This window comes from Mauremys reevesii, linkage group 1 (genome assembly GCF_016161935.1).
Source record: "Mauremys reevesii isolate NIE-2019 linkage group 1, ASM1616193v1, whole genome shotgun sequence".
Classification (NCBI taxonomy): domain Eukaryota; kingdom Metazoa; phylum Chordata; order Testudines; family Geoemydidae; genus Mauremys; species Mauremys reevesii.
In genome coordinates this window covers 27,179,122-27,200,461 of record NC_052623.1, presented here as the reverse complement: position 1 = coordinate 27,200,461, position 21,340 = coordinate 27,179,122, and the positions used below count along the sequence as shown (strand labels likewise).

The following is a 21,340-nucleotide window of genomic DNA, read 5'->3' as shown; positions in this document are numbered from 1 at the left end:
TATAACTAAACTATTGTTGTGCGTAAAGTAAATAAGTTTTTTAAAATGTTTAAGAAGCTTCATTTAAAATTAAATTAAAATGCAGAGTCCCCCAGACCGGTGGCCAGGACCCGGGCAGTGTGAGTGCCACTGAAAATCAGCTTGCGTGCCGCCTTTGGCACACGTGCCATAGGTTGCATATCCCTGGGGTAGCTATTGCACTACTCAATGGGCCTGACTCAAATAAGATCTATAGATGTATTTTATCATCTGCCATGGTGTGACTGAATGCACCCGTGTTCACACCCTCCACATTATGACCATAATGGCTCAGGAGATGTTATCTGTCAGGAAATTAACTCGCTTTGAAATTTTCACAAGTGTCAACAATTTTTTAAAAAATAATAAACAGACCGGGTGGGGTGGGGGCGGGTGAGGGCAACGGTATCTTAAATTGGGCTTTGTTAAGTTTGTCTTTAACTTTAATGCTGGGATAAATGGGGGGGTGGGAAGTATGGGAAACTGAAAATGGAAGTCTGAACCTGTATGATTCTGCTACCCTGTTGTGTGCAGCTTTTGGAGCGAGCATGGCCCTCTGTCAGGGGAAGCACAGATCATGGTGATACAACATAGGACGCTCTACCCTATCTTCACAGGCACATCCTTGTGAGCTATCTTCAGCTCTGGATTTCCTGCCTCTTATCCTGATAACTCAGATGCTGCTTGTAGTGTGTGAACAGGAGGGAGGTTGCAGTCTTTTTGCTGTTGTTGCAGGCCAATTAATTAATTAATTATGCCTGTGTGTGTGTGTATATGTATGTGTGTGTATATGTATGTGTGTGTATATGTATATGTGTATGTATATATATGATATGCAAGGAAACTGCAGCTGAAACAACACTTAAATGGAGTTGTTAGATTTCCTGCCAGCCCCTCAAATCCTTAATCTTTCCCAGCTGGATTCTTTTTTGCCAGGTCTTAAACAATCTGTTAGCTCTGAGAACTTTTCTATGGCCATTTCCAGGCTCTTATGTGCTCACTGTTGCTATGGGAAATTTAATGAGGGTTCGGCATGAAGCCATCAGCCCTTAGGAAACTCCAGCTAGAACAGAACCCTACAGCATGTCTCCTCACCTACCCTGGCTACCATGAGTGCATCAGAGCGGTCCTCCATTCTCACTGGCTTCGTGTAGAATATAGAGTCAAGTTCAAGGTCTTGGTCACCATCTGCAAGGTACTCTGTGGCCTGGGTCCAGGATAGCTAAAACACCTAATGGTTCGGGATGAAGATTGTGATTGACGACTCAACTCCTTTGGAAACATTTATCCGTGCAGGAGATGGAACTTTCTCAGTGGCTGGTCCATGACTGTGGAATGAACTCCCTCCAAAACCAAGGACCATCACAACCTTTGCCACTTTCTGTTCCAAGGTGTATTTCTTCAACCTGCCTTCTTTAACACAGAGCAAGTGCATATGAAAAACCCCAAACCCACTAACCAAATCAAACCATAACACTACATTGCACACACAACTCTCCCATAAGGAAATGAGATGGAACAACCTGCATGTGACAATGTTGTAAAATCACTTAATGCATGATGGGAATGCACTTAGACATTATAAGGACCTATTCAGGAATAGAAAATTAGAAAACCTATGCTAACCAACTTTCTTAGGAAAGGACCGAGAACTTTAGGGTGAAGCAATAGCTCTTTAGAATACTGCGCGTTATCCACATAGCATGTGGTTTTTATGCAAATACATTTCCCAGACTAGTATCTTCTATCCAACGGTTCACATATCTGCGTTGAGCTTAGCAGTAGGGCGGCTCCAGGCACCAGCGCAGCAAGTGCGTGCCTGGGGCGGCAAGCCACGGGGGGTGGCCTGTCGGTCGCTGTGGGGGCGGCAGTTAGGTAGCCTTTGGCGGCATGCCTACGGGAGGTCTGCTGGTCCCGCAGCTTTGGCGGCAATTCGGCAGCAGGTACGCCGAAGGCACGGGACCAGCAGATCACCCGCAGAAACGCCGCCAAATCCGCATGACCAGCGGACCACCTGCCGAAACGCTGCCGAAGGCTGCCTGACTACCATGCTTGGGGCGGCAAAAAACGTAGAGCCGTCCCTGCTTAGCAGACATGTGATTCTGTAAGCCCAGAAGCACTGCAGAACTGTCTTTAATGGTGATTCTTTTCCTACAGTATGTTTTACTGTAGTATCTGGTGAGAGTATCACAATTGCTCTAGGTCATTGCTTGGTTTGTTTCTATCTGCAGTTGCCTTTATTTTAATAAACTCACATCTCTTGTATTTTATGGCACAGAATTCTGTATAATTGTTACTCATTTTTTATATTGCACTGCAAATTTACACTTTATAGAACATCATGAGGTATTGATTATTTTGCAGTAGTAATGGATAAATCTCAACAGATCAGATACAGATAAGTATCAAGCATCTATAAGTTTACCTGTGTTTTCATGCCAGTTGTCACAGTTCAGGGCAACTGCACCTATGTTTCCCCTCTGTGGTCTAGAAAGGGCACTTACTCTCAGGTTTCCGGCTCACTAGCCATCACCTCTTGTGGGCAGAGACATGTGCAGCTTGGAAATACCCTTGGCAGGTTTGGGAGAGAGACAATTCCCTGCCTACACTATGAATTCCCCAGCAAGACAGACTGCCTCAGCGGGCCTGCTTTGCCTTCCTTCCTCAGGAGCTATTAACAGCATAATTGCCCACAGTTAAGTTGTCCCCCAGCACTTCTTAAGCAAGCACATGTATTCTTGAGGTGAAAACATTACGAACAAAAACATTAAGAACCTACAAGCATGTTAATAAGCTGACCAGAGATCACCCCAGCTCAACAAGGGCTCTGGCAGGTGACAGTCCTTCAAACTACACCAGTGGGTTGATAACAAGTTGATAACCATCTTGGCTCAGAACAAGCACACCCAGGAAACTGAGTCACTTCTTTATATGGTTTTTGATCTGTCCTCAGGTGATCAGCAGGCCCACACCTTAGGGCGAAGCTTCAGAAGGCTGAGTTCTTGTATAACCAGAGGCTTCACATTTGCATACACCTCCCTCTAGAAATTTCCTGGGAAACCCACTTCACCTTAAAAGTTCACATTATTTCAACTAGTCCTGTGGAGGTCATACCACTTCCCAGGGTTTACATTAGTCAGTTCTCCTCCTTTAAAGAAGTTACATGCAGTGTATATCCACAATAATCCACGAACGTTTGCATTTTCAGTACAATGAACTTCTAAAATACTTAAACATGATTCAGTAAGGTTTGTTCAGGATATTACAGGAAATTGCCGTATCTGTTATGCTAACCTTCTAGATTCTAAGAATTCTTGGCAAATAATCTGAACCTCTCAGAACAAAGACTGTAGGCTGAAAAAATCATGAACAGGCTTTTGTCACATAACTGGTTCTTCACTTTTCTAAAGTCCAGAAATCTAAGAAGAACAGCAGTCTTATTCTGCTTTTGCCTGGAATCAAGAATTGCACAGGCAAAAATATGATTTCTTTTAAAAACCCAGTTATCTGATTTCCCCACTTCTCTCTAATATTCTTTGACTCTTGAAGTTTCATGCTGATTGTTTTGCATCAACCGGTTCAGCTGTTCCTATTTTACCTTGTATCTGGTGTCCTCAGGGAGAGGTATAGGTATCTGCATATCTACAGGTACAGCTATTATGCCCACTATACCTACAATGACAATATCTTGAAGAACCTGTATTGCACAGTTGGGATATTATAGCTTAAGTCAAGGGTTAAGAATTCGATCCAGAGAAGTAAGAAGCAGACTTTCCCTAAAAACAAACATGGACCCTCCTTGGATACAGTATCTAGGTAGTACAGCTGTTACTATAGTTGCCAAGGAAAGTCCCAATTGCTGCCTATAGTTTGAAACATAACTGATCCTTGAAACTGAACATAGTTCTGGCACAGTCCCTAATTGGAACGGTTTTAGGTAATGCAGTTACTAAAAAGATCTGTTCTACTTTAAGACTACAGGCTTTTAAATCACCTTGAAGCTCCCCTCAAGCTAGAATTAACTAGTTTTTATTTACTTATTTAGATTTATAAAGTGCACATTGTTTGGAATAATCAAGAAAGTATCTATAAAGTACTTTTGCATGGGACCAAGGTTCATAATTACACACAGTTGAACTACTGGGGGGCAGGGGGAGAGAATATGAACAGAGTGGATAAAGACTGAATTTAAATATTTACAGTGGAAACTTGCTTGCTCTCACTTAGCTAATCAGAAACCTGACAATTCACATACATACCTCAGTCTTGCTACACTTGGCACCAGAGAACTATAGTGGGGTCTTGAATTACTACAGGTTAAATCTTCACCCTTCTGAAATTAATGGCAAAACTCTCAGACACCTGATGACTTGGGCATCAAGGAGTGGCTGCTTCACTGACTGCAGTGAATCTGACAGTTTTCACTAGTTGACAATCTGCCCCCTAATTCTTCCAATGGGTACACATGTACTAAATATTACACATACAAGTAGTTTTATTGAAATAAATGGGATTACTTCTGCATAACATTTCTCAGATGGCAGTGTCCATGGGATGAAGACCTATGATCTATAAAGTATCATAAAAAATCTGCCTTGTGATGCAATATTGCTGGGGTTTTTAATTGTCTTTGGTAATGTGAATTGTTACAAATTAGCAAGATTCTACTATCTCATGTTCTATGACTTAACATATTGCTTCTCATCACCAATTGCATAATAGATTTCTAATTGGAACTGTTTTGCTCATCATTGAGATGCTAGCTTTGATGTAAGTTTCCATTACCTTGTTAATAATTATCTGTGCATGTCTAAGAAGTTACAGTCCATTTGCCAAAGAATGGTTATAGGGAAATATGTAGTTATAATGTCCTTTCTTCTGTTTGTTCTTTTTATTTTTTTAATCTCTGAAATGGACAGGTTCATAAATCACTTCCCTAAAATCAGTAGCTTAATGATGACATACTCATAAATAGGTCTGGAAAGTGACATTCTTAGGCAGAGGTGGTGCTAGTCCATTGGGGTCCCTAAGCAGGAATTTTTGGGGAGTCCCCCTCACATAAAACACACAATAAAAAGCGAAGAGGGGGCCCCTTTGAGCTAATGGGGGCCCTAAGCAATTGCTTAGCCTGCTTGTACCTAGTGCTGGCTCTGTTCTTGGGGCCCTTCTGCCCAGGGGCGGCTCTAGGAATTTTGCCACCCCAAGCACGGCAGGCAGGCTGCCTTCCGCAGCTTGCCTGCGGACGGTCCGCTGGTCCTGCGGCTTGCCTGCGGACCTCCCGCAGGTGTGCCTGCAGGAGGTCCTCCGAAGCCGCGGGACCAGTGGACCGTCCGCAGGCAAGCCGCTGAGGGCAGCCTGTCTGCCACCCTGGTGGCGCCAGCAGAGTGCCCCCCGCGGCTTGCCGCCCCAAGCACGCGCTTGGCATGCTGGGGCCTGGAGCCGCCCCTGCTTCTGCCAAATAAATCCAAACTGTAGTAAGAGAAATAGCAAGTTGCCATCACTTCAGCAGAGGACTTAAACCAAAACGCCTTGCTCTTGTCCTCTTCTAGTTTTCAGTTGATGTCTTCTGATTTTGATGGTATTAGTAGTTACCTCTTGCCCTCCAGTTTAGAGCACTTTTTTTTTTAAACACACAAAGCAGCATAGGTTTGCCTGTCAACTCTCAATGTGATGAACACTTTGATCTTACAGCACAATAGTAACCTAAAAGGCAGACAGCTCTGTATGCACCAGCAAAGTACGTGATATTGAAGAGGAGTGGAATTTCTCAAGTGACAGCCACTGACCTAACTGCCACTGACTGGGTGTTCTTGAAAATCCCATCCCATAAGGCCAAAAACTAGAGCAGGGGTGACATTGTTTTGACCAAAACTCATTTTGGTAAAGAATGAGGATTTGGAGACATCAGTTGTTTCCTTCAGACTCAGTTTGCCTTCTCCCCAAAAAGTTTAATTTCCATATTGTTTTAAAAAGAAAACATTTTGTATTTTTCAGTTTGAAATCACACTTCATTTCATAAAAGTAAATTATTTTTAAAAATTCAACTGTCAAAACCAAAACATTGATTTAATTTTTTTGTCTAAATAAAATGTTTCATTTGACCTGAATAATATACAAACCTCTACCCCGATATAACGCTTTCCTCAGGAGCCAAAAAATCTTACTGCGTTTATAGGTGAAACCGTGTTATATCGAACTTGCTTTGATCCACTGGAGCGTGCAGCACTCCCCCCCGCCCCCCGGAGCGCTGCTTTACCGCGTTATATCCAAATTCGTGTTATATCGCATCGCGTTATATCGAGGTAGAGGGGTGTGTGTGTGTGTATATGTATATATATTTTTTTTAAACTTCAATAGAACCATAACATCCATTATTCACTCAGGTCTACCAATTGCTTTCTGTTTTGACAGGCTGAAGATTGCTATATCACTATATTGCTAAGCTTTGTCTAAAACATCAATACTCGTCTTGTTATAACTGAGCAGGGTACTTAAGGCTTGTTGCTGAGGGTTTAACACTTTTCTCCATTATGGCCATTGTGAGCTGACCTTTGCCGGGCATAATTGCACAGAAATGTACCTGTTCTGTGTGTGGGAAAGTTTTTGATTAGGACATTCAAAAACTGAATGAAATATTTCAGTATACATGTGTTGACAAGGCTTATTTCAGTTTAGCCCAAAAATCAATATTGAGTTATGCAGAAAAGATCTCTAGATGCGGGAAGTGGGGAATAAATGACAGCTACTAGGAAATTCTTCAGCTCCCCTCGATTAAACATACGTGTTGGTGCACAACATACAGCAAGATAACCGAAGGCACTATTAGTATTCAGGCTTTATTAGCACTCCATTTGGATTTTATCATCATGCAAACATTCCGATAGCAGCTGCTCATGCATGAGAGGTATAGAAACAGCTGGAGTGGTTTTGATGTGTGTATCTGCACCTCTTGTCTTTCTTTTTCTGTAAGATTTGGTCACTGTGGTTGGATTATTTGGGGCTGTCGCACAAAAGTTTCTCTGGGAAAGAAAACTAGGCAGAAAAAAAAAAGCTAGGTTCTATTTTTATATACCTATAGTTATAGATTCAGAGTGTTTGGGGAAAGGGAGTGGTTGCCTTTGCTCTTATGCCAGAACAGATAATCTAATCTGACCTCCTGCATAACATGGGCGGCTGATGCGTACCCAATGTTGTGAAGTACTTATTAATGTCTAACTTTTTTCCTTGGCTTCCTTAGTCTATAAAACGGGGATAATTCTATTTCCCTTTTGTGGGTGTTGTCAGGATAAACTTGATTAACTCTTGCATAGGACAACAGAGTTTGCTACATAGATGCAAATTGTTATTGCACACTCTGTTTCACCCCTAGTCCCTGTTCCCTTAAATACAATAAACTTGGCTTCCAGCTCATCCTGGTTACTGGCACTGGTATTTCATGGAGTTTAAGGAGCACAGTAGTTCATAATGGAAAATATTTTACTTGAGAGCACATAAATACAACCTCCATTTTCATAAGAGAACCTGAGGGAACCCTGTTAGCTGAGCGCACCATGGGCTGGGCAGAAATACAAGGGCTGCTTATCCGCCGGGCCTGTGATTGTTCAAACCAACAGAAGGAGTTGGCTGCTCTGGGAAGCAGCATCCTTGCCAAAAGCCTGGCAGCCAGGAAGCGTAGGATTGGCTTCCAATTTGCTTGTGTAATTAGAAGGCATATGCTGGAGGGCAGCTTTCCCCAAATGAAATGCTAGCAGCTTGGATCAACCACATGAGGAATATTTGAAAAATGATATTGCAATGTACCACACTTAAGGACACTTCTAGGTTCCTGCATCCAAGGGGAGGGTTGGCTGACTTGGGGGCAAGGCAACATACGATAGGGCTTTGCTCCTCAATTTCAGGTCCTACAGGCAAGCTTAGAATCTGTCAATAGTAACTGCTTCAGTGCTACTCTCCCCCCTTTCTCCTCCGCCCCCCCAACACACATGCGCGCGCACACACGGCATATTGATGTTTAAAACTACGGTGTGTGGGGTTACTGCACCTCGTTGGGGTCTGGAACCGTGGGTAGCAGAATTCAAGACTTTCACTCAAACGCTGAGCTGAAAAAAGAAGTGGATCTGGATGTAACTTGTTTACAAGGATCCACTGACTGGGCTAACTTGATTATGATGTTCGGAACCAGTTAAAGCCATGGATGAAAAATTAAAAGGCATAGTTAAGGTTTGGGCAACATAGTCCATAGTACTGTTAACCCAAAAGCAGTCAAACATCATAAATTAACCCCGCCCCCCACCCCCAATTGAGATTTGTGGATTTTTAAGACAAACTTTTAAAAATAAATGCTGGGGTCTCTTTATTTAATTTCGGGTTCCTGAGCCTTTTAAATTGCGCCTGGTGTACATCTTCAGGTTTTCTCTGCAACCATGTGAGCTGGAAACTTTTTTTTTTTTTTTTTAAAACAGGAGCTGAGATTGTCACAAGCCTCCAGAAGCTGGAGCTGTAAGAAAAAACACCAAATATAGAGACTCATAATTTTGAGTTGGCAACACACTGAGAAACTGAATTTAGTAACAGCAAACTCTCTAGTTTCTGAAGAGATGCTTAGGAGGTAATACAGCACCTGTGTCAACTGCCATTACTTGCATTTAACCTGATACGGAGTGTTTGAGTTTGCCTCTATTCTGCATGGCAAACAGATGTGAAAAGTGGTTGTCTTTATATCTTTTTAAGAACTATCATAGGGTTACAGGGAAACTGTTTTAGTTGCATTTGAAATCTCTTGAACCTGCCACCTACTTAGTTAACTGTACCATTTCTCAGGCCTAACTATATTTCACTCAGTGGTCTAAGAACTCGATGTAACTGTGTTACTCTTTCAGTGACTGGTAGTATTTTTGGTGTCCATGAACTACAGAGATGGAATGGAGAGAAAAAAAATACGGCATGCAACAGCTGTACCTGCACTGATGTGTCCGCACTTTTCAGTGAAGTGTCAAGTTTTGCATCATGGATCAGTTGTTCCTATCATTTGCACAAGACTTTTAAATGTTTTTTTGTTTTTGAGTTAATCCTTTCAAGAGAAATCATGGAATCATAATAAACATGGGTGGCAGGGAATTTAAAATTAAAAATTTTTGTCTAGCACTCTTAAATCATTCCAGCTATGTTAAATAGCTGCTGATTGTTTTTTGAAAAGCTTACCCCTTTTCAGAATTCATGACATGGTGGACTAATATTTGTAGCCAAAGTCTTTTGTGAATTCTATTTTTTTTACATGATTTGAAATACAGATGTGTCAAAATATTGCTGGCTTTGGAAATCTAGCTTTAAATTATGGTACTTGATATAGATCTAAGCCAACAGTTTCACTTCTTACTCCTGTATTAAATGTTGTTTGGAGGTGTTTTCTGCAACAAATTGCAGTCTTGTTCCAACTTGCACTGAATGGGCTCAGAATCTTTTCTGTGTATGCAGCCAGGTGTTCTTTGCCGACTCAAGGAAACTACATGTGTGTTATGCTCTAGTTGTTGCTAGTAATCAGCGTCTCCAGTGAGCTACTGACTTGCTATCATGGCAAATGTCATGCAGTGTTTATACCATTTAGGTGTTTGAGAAATTACTTACAATTTGGGTTACTTACAACTACTTATTCAGTGATCTCGGGTATCCAACTTCTTGAATGGTTTCCCGTGCCCATTTCTTATGTGAAGCATTACATTTCTCATTGCTAACCCAAGTGTTAAGTCACGAAGGGTGCACTTAAAGATCCTGCACCATTTAAGCCCAGGCAGACTTTTGCCATTGACTTGAGTGGGAGTAGGAACAGGTTCTAAGTAAACAAAACATGAGGTAAAACTGAATGCAGGATGAGGTTCATGTTTCAGCAGAGCAGCATTCTTTTAAACAGTTTTCTTCTAAGCTATCTGGAGGAGGATCAGCTAGTCTGTCTAATGTGAGCAGCAAAAGACATACACAATTATACTGCAACTGTTTCAGTGCATCTAATATGCAGATCTGGAGCCACATTCTTAAAGTACATTTCCCCATTCTTGAAGGAAGAGAGTGTAGTATCTTTCCATGAGTGGTGGCCTTTTGCCCTTGTTGAGGGGGTTTGTTTGTTTTTAATCAGGAACTCACTACTACTTGGTAGCAGTCACCTGTAGGAGAGGAAATCTCTGGAAGGAAAGTGGAATGATAGAGCTCTGAGACTGTAACTGCAGAGTGATGAGCATCTGCTTGTAGCCACTCTCCAGCGTCAGGTCTGCACTCTGTCTAGCTGTTCAGCAGGGCTTTGTAGAGATTCAGGCCTCGCAGAATTGCTGTTTTAATAGGAAGAGGTGAGGTTCTGGTTTCTACAACTTAACTAACTACAACTTCAGGGAAGATGGATGAAGAAGTCCAGCCTGCTTAGTAAAGTGCTCTCTGCCCATCTTATTACATTTAAATCCTTTAAATCAAATTAAGATTTAACGCAAAACTTCTTCCTATGTCTCCTCTTGTATTTCTTCTAGAATGGCCTTTTGTCGCAACATATCTTTCTACAACAGCCTTCTAAATACTTGGTTGTCCTAAGGCAAGTAGAAAATTACCTGATAATTCCAGTTCAGAGCTGTCTGGGTTTTTTGACTACAACATAATTTACTCTTTGTGTTGGCAGATGTACATCTGCAATTAGGTCAAGGGCCTTGGATGTTAACACTACAGATGCTGGCTGGAGCTTGGTACATTATGACAGACACGCTTCATCAGTGACCGTCGAAGTGGATCATGTCCATGCTTGTTTCTAAACTAGATTTGTCCTTCCAAGTGAAAGGAGGAAAGAATCATTTGAATTGGACTATAAATATGTATGTGTGGATCTGTAGGTGACCCAGAATCCACCTTAGGGAAGGGAGACCCAGATAATGGTTTTTTGAAGTATTTAGGTCAGAGCTTCTTAACCAGAGGGGCCATACTTGGCTGCCACAACATCCTCTAGATTGTCCACTGGGTTTAAAGTGGAATTATGGTTAGAAAAATGGAAAAAAAATGGCACCTTCTTCCTCTGGAATTCAAAGAATTTAGATGGAGTCTCCACCGGTTTGCTGCAGTGGTGTGTGTTTGGAGTTGGGGGAGTGGAGAGGCAGGCTGCAAAATCATTTACCGTACTGGACGATTGAATTGGACTCTCTTTTACCTTAGTGCATTGCCAACAGAGTAGTTGGCCAAATTCTAATTTCTGAACTTTATTCCTGGTGGCATAAAAAGACAGATTTTAGGCTGTTTTGCAATGCTGGCTGCTCGGAAGAGTTGTAAACAGAGCAAAACTTATACCATATTTATCCTCTTTAATGAGCTTTGTATCCTACAATGTTACTTTCTGAAACATGAGCAGGCATTAGCTTGGCTGCAGGTGTCTTTTGCCTGTAAGAATAAGGACTGTTATCTGTTGAACTAAAGTTTTCTTGTTGTGTAATGCCAACAAGATTATCTTGCTGTAGTCCCCTGTTTCAGCCGTTTCTAGATTAGGTTATCAAAGTGAGAAAACTTGGTGATCAGTCGCATGACTGGTTTAATTATACCATCACAGATTTGGAGATTCTGCCTGCCAGATGTTTGTGTCTAAGTGTAAGGCAAATGATGAGATGAAACAAGACGGGCAAAAAACTCAGAATGTTGTTCTGACAGTCCTCTAATAAAGGTAGATATCCCAAGGGAGGAGACCAGTTCACTTCCTATCTGCCAATAGTTTGAGACTTGTCTAGGTAATCTGAGGTTTTCATTGGGCTTCCAGTTGTTTATTTCCCCATCTCTAACCACGTTTCACACTAGTATGACCAGTCATAGCCGGAGTAGGCTCTCTGCCACTGCCTTCTTTTTTGCCCTTACTTTTCATTCCTTCCTGAGTTAGTGTCCAGCTAGTTTTAGCCTCAAGAGTCAGGAATTGCCCTACAAGCTAGCCATTCTCCATTTTGCCCTCTGATCTGACCAGGGCCGGCTCTGGCTTTTTTGCCATGCCAAGCCAAAAAAAAAAAAAGGGGCGGGGAGGGGCCACCGGAGCGGCAAAGCAGGGGAAAAAAACAAAAACAAAACCACAGTGGGGCCAGAGCGACAAAGCGGGGTGGGGTGGGACAAAAAAACGGCGTGGCTGGAACAACGAAGCGGGGGTGGAAAAAACTGCAGCACAGCTGGAGCGGCAAAGCGGGGGGGAAAAAAACAAACATAAAACCACGGTGCGGCTGGAGCGGTAAACGGGCGGGTGGGGGGGAGAACAGGGCGCTGGAGCGGCAAAGCAGGTGAAGAAAAAAAAAGAAAAAAAACATGGCACAGCCAGAGCTGCAAAGCAGGGTGGGGGGGACAAAAAAACGGTGCAGCTGGAATGGCAAAGCAGGGAAGGAAAAAAAACAAACCCTGCAGCACAGCCGGAGTGGTAAAGCAGGGTGGGGGAAAAACAAAAAAAAACTGCACGGCTGGAGCGGCAAAGCAGGTGGGGAAAAAAAACAACAACCTGCGGCGCGGCTGGAGCGGCAAAGCGGGGGTGGGGGAACGGCGCGACCGGCAAAGCAGGGGAGAACAAAACAAAAAAACCCCACAGGGCGGCCGGAGCCAGGGGACTCTCTATGCTGCAGAGTGCGTGCCCGGTCTAATGGGGGGAAGGGAAGGGAGCGGGGACAGAGAGAAGGGGGCAGCCAGGGCTTCAGCGGGGCGCTCACCCCGCGCCGCCGACCTCCGCGCCGCCGACCTCCGCGCCGCCTGCCGGGAGGGCTCTGAGCTGCTCTGGTCGGTGGGGAGGGAAGGACACGGGCTGCCCTGCCAAATTTGCTGCAGGGCGCTCCCCTCCTCTGCTCCCTACAGGGCGGCCAGAGCAGGAAACACACAACAAAATAAATAAATAAACAAGCGTCAGTGCTGCCCTAGGATTGGGCGGAATGCCGCCCCCTAGAATCTGCTGCCCCTAACCCTAACCCTAACCCTAACCCAGCAAGCTGGTACCTGGAGCCGGCCCTGGTTCTGACTGTCTCTGGTGTAGGGGCCGGAGCCTTGGTTGAAGAGAATAGAAACAAATCAGCATTCAAGACTTCAAACCGTGCTTTATGGATGCAAGTTAACTGGGATTAAAATGGTGTGCTCTTGCAGAACTGTACACCACTGATTCCACGTAATGAGATGTGTGTGATAGCTCCAGTGTTTTACATTTTTGCTTCATTTTTTTTTTAAATTCCATATGCTCTCTCTACTAATGGAGGGGGGCAGGCAGTGCCTCAACTTGGTCATATTTTATTATGTGATTATATAGTATTAATAATAAAAATCCTTACTGTGGAACTATATTGTAAAAGATCTGTGGAAAGCTAGGACTTCATGCACCATGTTATTCAACACTCCATCATGGCAGAAGGAATAGAACTCTGATGCCCCTGCTCTGGAAACACGGGCTGCTACCACTTGAGCACAAGGAGAGTATAGTCACTAGCAGTATATGACCCATGACGTGTAGATAAGCAGTTCTGATACCCTCCGGTGGAGAGCAGTGGCTCACACATGCAGTAGAAGGCTTTTACTATAAGGACAGGGTGGGTGCAAGGATGTTTCGTGCCCTAGGCGAAACTTCCACCTTGTATCCCCCCCCCTGCACCCAAGCCCCGTGGCAGCCCTCTGCCCTAAGGAGCCCTGCCCCGTGGTAGCTCCCCCCGGCCCAGGGAGCCGTGCAGCAGCTCCCCACCCCAGCTCATCTCTGCTCCGCCTCCTCCCCAAGCACGCCGTCGCCGCTCCACTTCTCCTGCCTCCCAGGCTTGCGGCGCCAATCAGCTGCTTAGCGCCACAAGCCTGGGAGGGAGAGAATCAGAGTGGGGTGGCGTGTTCAGGGGAGGAGGCGGAGCAGAGGTGAGCTGGGGCAGGGAGCGGTTTCCCTGCGTGCCGCACCCCCCCCTTACTTGCCACAGGCAGCTCTCTCTGCGTCCCCCCGCCCCAGGTCCCTCCACCTAAATGACGACGACGACCAGGGCGGCCAAAGATCCAGCCGCTGCAGTTGCCGCCGAAGAACCCGAAATGCCGCCCCCCAAATGCTAGCGCCCTAGGTGACCACTTAGGTCGCCTAATGGGTTGCACCAGCTCTGTGTAAGGAATTTAGGTTTGGCTAACCTGGGACCTGACCCTGTTGTTTGGGCAGAACTTTCACTAAAGTCATTGGGAGTTATATACATATTAAATGGTAGGATTTTGACCACACCCTTGAAGAGAAGCTGGGAAGTTAACACGCCTTTCAAAGCTATTGCTGTCTCAGTCAAATCTGGGAAGCTGACTTTATAATTGTATAGTCTATTAACTTTTTAAAGAATTTAAAATAAAATCCTATAGAAACTGATGGTTTACCACAGTGTTTACCACAACAGGGTGCTGGTCAATCACTGGGGCTCCTTGAGGCTATCGGAGTAGAAATCATAAAAATAATAAGCTTAGTGTTGCCAACTCTCAAAATTTCATCATGAGTATTGTGATATTGGATGTCTTTTTTTAAAGCCTCAGCCTTTCCTGGAGTCATGAATCTCAGCCTTCATTTAAAAACAGAAGTGTTGTGGGTTTTTTGTTTTTTTTTTTAAAAGACTTCATAGCTGCAGAGAAGGAATTGAAAACATGACCCAAGTGAATCTGACCTTCAAAGACCAGAAAGTAAATAAAAGTGTGTGTGTGTGTGTGTGTATATGTATGTATACACCTCTTGATTTTTGGGTGCCCGACTCTCAATTTTTGAATGCCTGGAGGTGGCAATACTGTTCATTCTATCTACCCAACTTGCCCGCACCTTTTTTCTGAGGGTCTTTGCAAATATCAGTGAATGACTGCTCAAATCTCCTGGTACATACCCTCATTTTACATAGGGGAAACTGAGGCACAGAGAAGCTAATGGACTTGCCCAAGGTCACGTAGGAAGTCTGAAACTAGACACTATTTCTGTCTCCCAGTCCATACTTCGCAGCACCAGGCACAGAAGTCAGCAGTAGTTTTATGGTTGTGATTTTGTTTCCTTAAATCATCTTAGTTTTAGTCGTCCTCTTCCTCTGATTTTAACATTTAACATCCAGGAGGAACTTATTCTCTATCTTCCAATATGTAAGTTATGGCATTGGCCAAAAATATGTTTTAATGACCATTTTGTTATAAGCTTGTGTAACACCGACAGACCCTGGTCGTCAGCGGGCAGGATCAAACTGTGGATCTTAAAGCTTAATGCATGAGTCTCTACCACGTGAGCTAAAAGCAAACTGCTTGTTAGCTAAGGCTGTAGAGCAGAATCATTTTATCTCTCTCTCTCTAAGTGGTCTTGGTGCCACTAGATGGGACAGAACACCACACCCAGAAGGGGTGTGGTTTACACTTGCAAAACAGGCTTGACTTGAAGTGACTGCTTCATTTGTGTGTTTTTTCCCCCCCATACTGCAGATCTTGAGATGAGATATTTAAAAAAAATTCTGCTCCCCTGCTTCTTAATGCTAGAGCTTATTCTTCCTTGTCTCATTTGTAGGTGATGTCTGACTAAAGCTGCTCCACGTTGGATTAACAGTATATGCCTGGTCAATGAACTGTTGTGTTATGAAGCAGAGCTGAGAGACTGGCACCTCCGCAACATGCATGTGATCTGAATAATCAGGAATGCAGCACTCTGTTGTGAGAGCCTCTTGCCCAGAGAAGCGCGTGCCATTTATCCTACAAGAGAACAAAGTTAAGGGCTTTTTATCCCATTGACTGTAGCCCTGTCCCAACGGTTGGAGTATTTTGTGAATCCCACAGATCTGGGATTTCTGTCTCTTTTTTTTTTTTGCACCTTTCACGTTGACTCCTGGCCAGCCCCCACCAGGACTTCTAGGATTCTAAAGGCTTCTTTTAAATCTGTTAACAAGATGATTGACCTAAGCTTCCTAACGGAGGAAGAACAAGAGGCAATAATGAAGGTGCTCCAACGGGATGCAGAACTCAAGAGAAAGGAAGAAGAGAGGGTCAGGTAAGAGACTAAAACAATCCCAGCCCACATAAAATCTTTGGCTAGTGCATGAGGCAGCTACCTGCTTGCAAGGAGGGATAAGCAGAAGGTTGTTTCTTTCCTTTTCTACATTGGGGGGATCCTGTGGCTGTAGTTGCACCAGCACAAGCCCCTAGTGTAGACAGCCAGTGTTGCTTTCGGCCACAACTTTCATGGACGCAGCTTATCCTGGTTTCAAGCAGGAGTAAGCTGTGCTAGTGCAAACAGAAGCTTTATAGTGGCTTTGGACTGCTACCCAGACAGGTAAGTACATCTGTGACTGAAATCCAGTGTAGGTCAGCCCTTAGCTTCCTTTGTGATAGAGTTGCTTGTGTACTAACTATATTGACTATCCAAGTCAGTTCAGGTGCTATGATAATGGTTCCCAGAAAAATGGGACAGGGAATCAAAAATCTGAAAAATTGGAATGTTTTATAAACACGCATTTGCAACTCTTTTCTGAGGTGGGATTTGAATGTCGCTCTTTAATTGTTTTTAAATGCAGCTGGTATCTCCAGGATCCCAGCTTTTTCCTTTAGTTGATGTTCCTCAGATACCCACATTTTATTTAAACACTCTGTAATGACACCAGGGGATGGTGCTCTTCTACCGAGGTCTTTCTTGCGAAGCATTCTGAGCGTGGGCATCTCAAATAGGGGGTGAGATGGCAGCCTGCTGCCTTGATGTGTAAGCTGCTTCCCTTTCTTCAGGAGAATAGTGCTGCCATAACTGCTGGTCTGCTGCCTCAGTCATCAGTTACTCGGCAGAGCTTTGGGTTGTACAGCTGTGTCTGTATGTAGCAAAAACAGCGTAGAAATAGGAAACCAATAATTTTAGTGAAATAAGGATCTGGGATGAGAAACTTTTGTAGAAGGGCTGAATTTGAAAGCCATTACAGAATACATTCCTAACATCAGAGAATATCAGGGTTGGAAGGGACCTCAGGATGTCATCTAGTCCAACCCCCTGCTCAAAGCAGGACAAATCACCATCCTAACAAGCTGTTCTTAAAGGTCCAGTTCTTAGAAGTACCTGAAGGGGAAACTTAAACAATATTAACTACATAATTTTGCCTGTTGCCTCAGAAATGGATGTTGCTTTTGCATGTAGTGAGTTAGGATGGACATGTTTGTCTGTGCTCTAGATACGTCAGCACTAATCAAATCCTGGGATCGTTTTGCGTGATGCATGTCTCTGGGGGGAAGAAAAGGGGCGAATTTGGAATGAAAACCAAATCCCAAGGGGTTGAATGTGTTCAGGATGGGTTTTGCTCAGGCGCCCAGCCATGAAAGAAGCATCTGGGGAAAGCAGCAATCACTGGAACACCAAATACAACACACTGCTGTTTTTAGTGGTCTGAACGTATCTCATGAGTTTTGATGCATTTGCTTTTGCCCTGTTCAAGATGGTGCGCTTTCATGCGCGTGGCTATATGATAATGTATCCGATAGTATCAGTTGGCCTGTTTCATTACAGATATGGTTTATATCCTCATTAGAAAACAGTTTCTCAGAAGCCAGGCTGAGGAAGCTGGAAGCTTATGCCTCGAGTTGTCTACCGTGATCATGAACCACGACAAACTTGATTTCCTCTTCTTGTAAATAACTGCCTGGTCTTGGTCTTCAACTAAGTTTGGCTTCATGGCTGTGTAAATGTCACAGATTTAGATGTTTCTGAAGAGTTGAGATGAAGAATGTCATGTAAACATTACACCTTGACAAGGTGCTGAGGGGTGATTGTGGGTATATAATGGCAGTCTTATACTAATAATTTCTTATACTTCACATGATCTTTGTGCTGCTAGAGAGAAGATCTTAGTGTAGAAAGAACTACGATAGCGATCTAATCTACCCACGATCTGCATATTGTGTGTTCTCAGCATGCTCATTGATTGATAATGTCACAAACACTTCTCAGAGCTGTTAATTCCCTTTAAAAGGAAATAGCTGTAAAATTACACTGGATCCTGCCTGCACAGTTGATCTCTGCTAGCAGCACCCACTGTTGCTGGCCCGGAGCTGTGAAGATGCCCAGAGAGAATAGTAAGGTGGTGATGAGCAGGCTGGCCCATGCTTACCCCATCATTCCTTCCCACCTCCCATGGGTTCAGTGCACATGGACTACCTGCCTATACTCCTGCACCTTTTGGGTAAGATTATAGAGTGACATCCCCCCACCCCCCAGCCAGCACAGTGGCACTGCAGACACTAGAGCCCCTCCTGCAGCTCTTCCTCTGCTGGCTGGAAACACACTAAAGAGTTGGGAATGGAGTGCGTGCTTCCCCCCCGACCCCCCTTTCTGAAGCAAGATGTGTGTGGGGAGGGAAGAGGGCATTGTCTCCCCTTCAGAACCAAAAGAGACAGTGAAGGTCTTTCCACCTCCCAAACCTCAGACTCCACGTGGGGAAAAAGTTTTCACCCCTCCCACCTTGTCTGTGTGTGCAAAGTGTCCCCCCTCTTTCCTCCATCGCCCCATTTGGGGTGGGGCACAGGCACATTCATGCCACCATGGTTGGGAGTGGGGCAGGAGCATGGAGTTGTGAGCTCAGTGAGAGCTCCTAGCAGAGAACTGTCCAAAGACTTGACACTACTTCTCTAAATATACTATTTATTACTGGAGGGAGGTGAAAGAGGAAGCTAACAAAATTAACCCTCTCCCCATAAGAAACACAATTGGGAGTAAAATTTGAAATCGGTCTCTGCTGTTCCCTGTTCTGGGATAGGGATAGGGAAAGGGATCTTCACAGGGCCAGTGTAGTTGCCACACAGTGTGAGCTGCCCTGGCTGACAGTAAGGTAGGTTAAGGACAGAGCTCTGGTTTGGCTGCAGCGCAATCCCTAACTGCTCCTTACTATTTTGTGGTTCAGCGTAAATACAGCGTAGGGATCTTTCAGGAGATCGCAATGTACAAAAATACGCTGATGTCCTAAGTTCTAGACTGTGATTTGATGAGGTCACCTGTGGTAGAGTGACTGACCGCTGTCACCATGGTGTCTGGAGTAGCAAAATGTGACTGCTTTCACGTTCGGATACCCTGCGTGGCTATGTGCCCGTCCTCCCTAGCAGAAGCCTTTGGAATCGCAGGCGATGTTGTCATGGCTTCTGCTCTCATTTGTTTACTCCTTCTGTAAATGGAGAGGGAGGCTAATGATATGGAAATTCTGATGTGACAGCAGCTCGGTCTGCAACCACTACCCATTGCACAGTGTGCCAGGGCCAAGTCCCTTAATATTTACCTTGGTGTGATGCAACCCTAAGGACTCTTATAACATAAGGATTTAAAAACAAAAAACCAACCCCAACTGTGGGCCTGATTCTGTCAAGTACCTCACAATCTCAACTCTCCCATAACTTTCAGTGCAAGTTAATCATGCTCAGAACCTGGTACGATTGGGTCTTTTATCCCAGTCTTCCTGTGACTGACTTTTCATTCCATTGCTCCAACAGGTTAGATTCTTTGTACTGAAATTTCAGGGTTGGCGGGAAGAGTGTATGTGGAGTGCTGACTAGCAGGGTGGATTTGTTTTAAATCAAGTCGATTTAAATCATGATTTAAATTAAATCACTAGTCAGGAAGATTTGATTTAATCATGGATTTCTACATAAAAGTGCGTTCTTGTTGGTTGTCATAAGCTTAATGCATATTCTTCACAACTCAGAGATAGTTGTAGGTTTCATTTTTACAAAGTAAACACTATACATTTTTAAAGTGATTTATTTTGAAAACTTTTCAGATTAGTTTTACAGCTATATCAGAAAATGAACGATTGTTTGGTTATTTTGTTTACCATAGGTAATTGAAGCAGATAGTTCACCTCCCAATGATTCATAAATATCTCCAATTCAACAGGTTAATCAATATTTGGAGGATTTTTTTGCCATGCTGTGTTAGGAGGCGAACATCACCAGACAGACATTTTAAATGGTTTTAGTTAACTAAAACAACAGCGTTATGTATTCTGGATTTTTTTTCTTCAACAGCAAACATAATATTTTAACAAAACAAGTGTATGAATTTTTGAATGTAGTTTAACATTTAAAGTTTTTTTTAAAAATCAGGTTTGTTTCTGTTAAAATTAACTAAAATAGTTAAATATTAAGAAAAAATAAAATTAAATAGACTGTCAGCCAAGTCAACATGTGACACGTAAAATATTGGCTTCTGCAGCTAACTCAGTCGTCTTCACCTTCATTTTCCTGTTTGTTCATAATCTGGAAAAGAAAAACAAGCTTTCCTGCTTTTTCAGGTTCCAAACGATTTCTCAGTTTGGAATGAATTAGTCCAAAGGAAGAAAATATTCTTTTTACACTGGCAGAAGAAGCTACTGCTGTTAAAAGTGAGATTATTACTTCAACAGTCTCTGAATCCAAGTGCTCAAGTGACTTCCATCAGTTCATGGTGTGACTTTTTTTAAAACATCAGCAAACATATATTTCTTGAATGGTTCACCCTTAGCTCTGAAGTTTATTATAGTTGGCATTATGGAGAGATGATTGCTGGATGTCCATGTCGTAGCCAATTCCTCTTCTTCAGCAGTTAAGGTTTGACCCTGGTACCGAGTATTGAGAATATTTGCAAGAAAATGAGCTGGAGATGGTGCTTGTCCCATTCGTTTTTTTTAATACTTGTAATTTAACTGTCATTGCATATTTCTCTTTTTAAGATCTCACTCAATTCCTTCCAAATTTCAACAGTGTCAGCAGTAAAACAGCTATTTCCCTGAATTTTGTTCAAGGCTGCAGAAATAGGCGTCAGGGTACTCAGCATGCATTGAACATTTCTCTTAAGCCCAATGTTGAGAACTTTGGCTGTGGCAGTGCCATCTATTTTTTCATGATTTTGCTCACAAACTGTCATCAGATTAGGCCAGGTCTTGATATAATGCTCAGAACAGTCCACCACTGAGTTCCAGCGCACGTCTTGTGGGAGAGTTAGCTTGGTTCCTCCCACTTTTTTCAGAGCAGCTACTGCAAAGTGGTTATTACAGAAGTATTTAGCAATTTCAGCAACATTAGCCTTTATTTCTGGAACACTGAAGTCTTTGGCTAGGAGGTGCATCATATGAGCACTGCAACCATATATTAGCAGCTTGGGACTCTCTTCACTCTTTCTTCTAAATAATTTCTTCTCATCTTGGATACATTTGCAGCATTGTCTGTGACCAAGATGCATACTAGACATTTGAATTTTTTTTCACAGTTTGTTATAGCTTTTACTGATGATACTTGTAAGTATTCTGCTGTGTGTATTTCCTGATATATCAATTGTTTCTGTAAGGAAGACATTCCCTTCTTCTGTTGTCACACAAGCACATACCACAGGATC

At 43.3% G+C, this 21,340-nt stretch overlaps 1 protein-coding gene across 1 annotated transcript in view; it reads left to right on the top strand.

Annotated features, from left to right (window-relative positions):
- Window positions 1–21,340, top strand: part of SYTL2 (synaptotagmin like 2) — an 82,470-nt gene that overhangs the window by 8,602 nt on the left and 52,528 nt on the right. Inside the window, exon 2 of the mRNA XM_039514775.1 lies at window positions 15,521–15,997. Coding sequence (XP_039370709.1) covers window positions 15,897–15,997 — 101 coding nt within the window. The 5' untranslated portion in view covers window positions 15,521–15,896. The remainder of the gene's footprint in view (window positions 1–15,520; window positions 15,998–21,340) is intronic.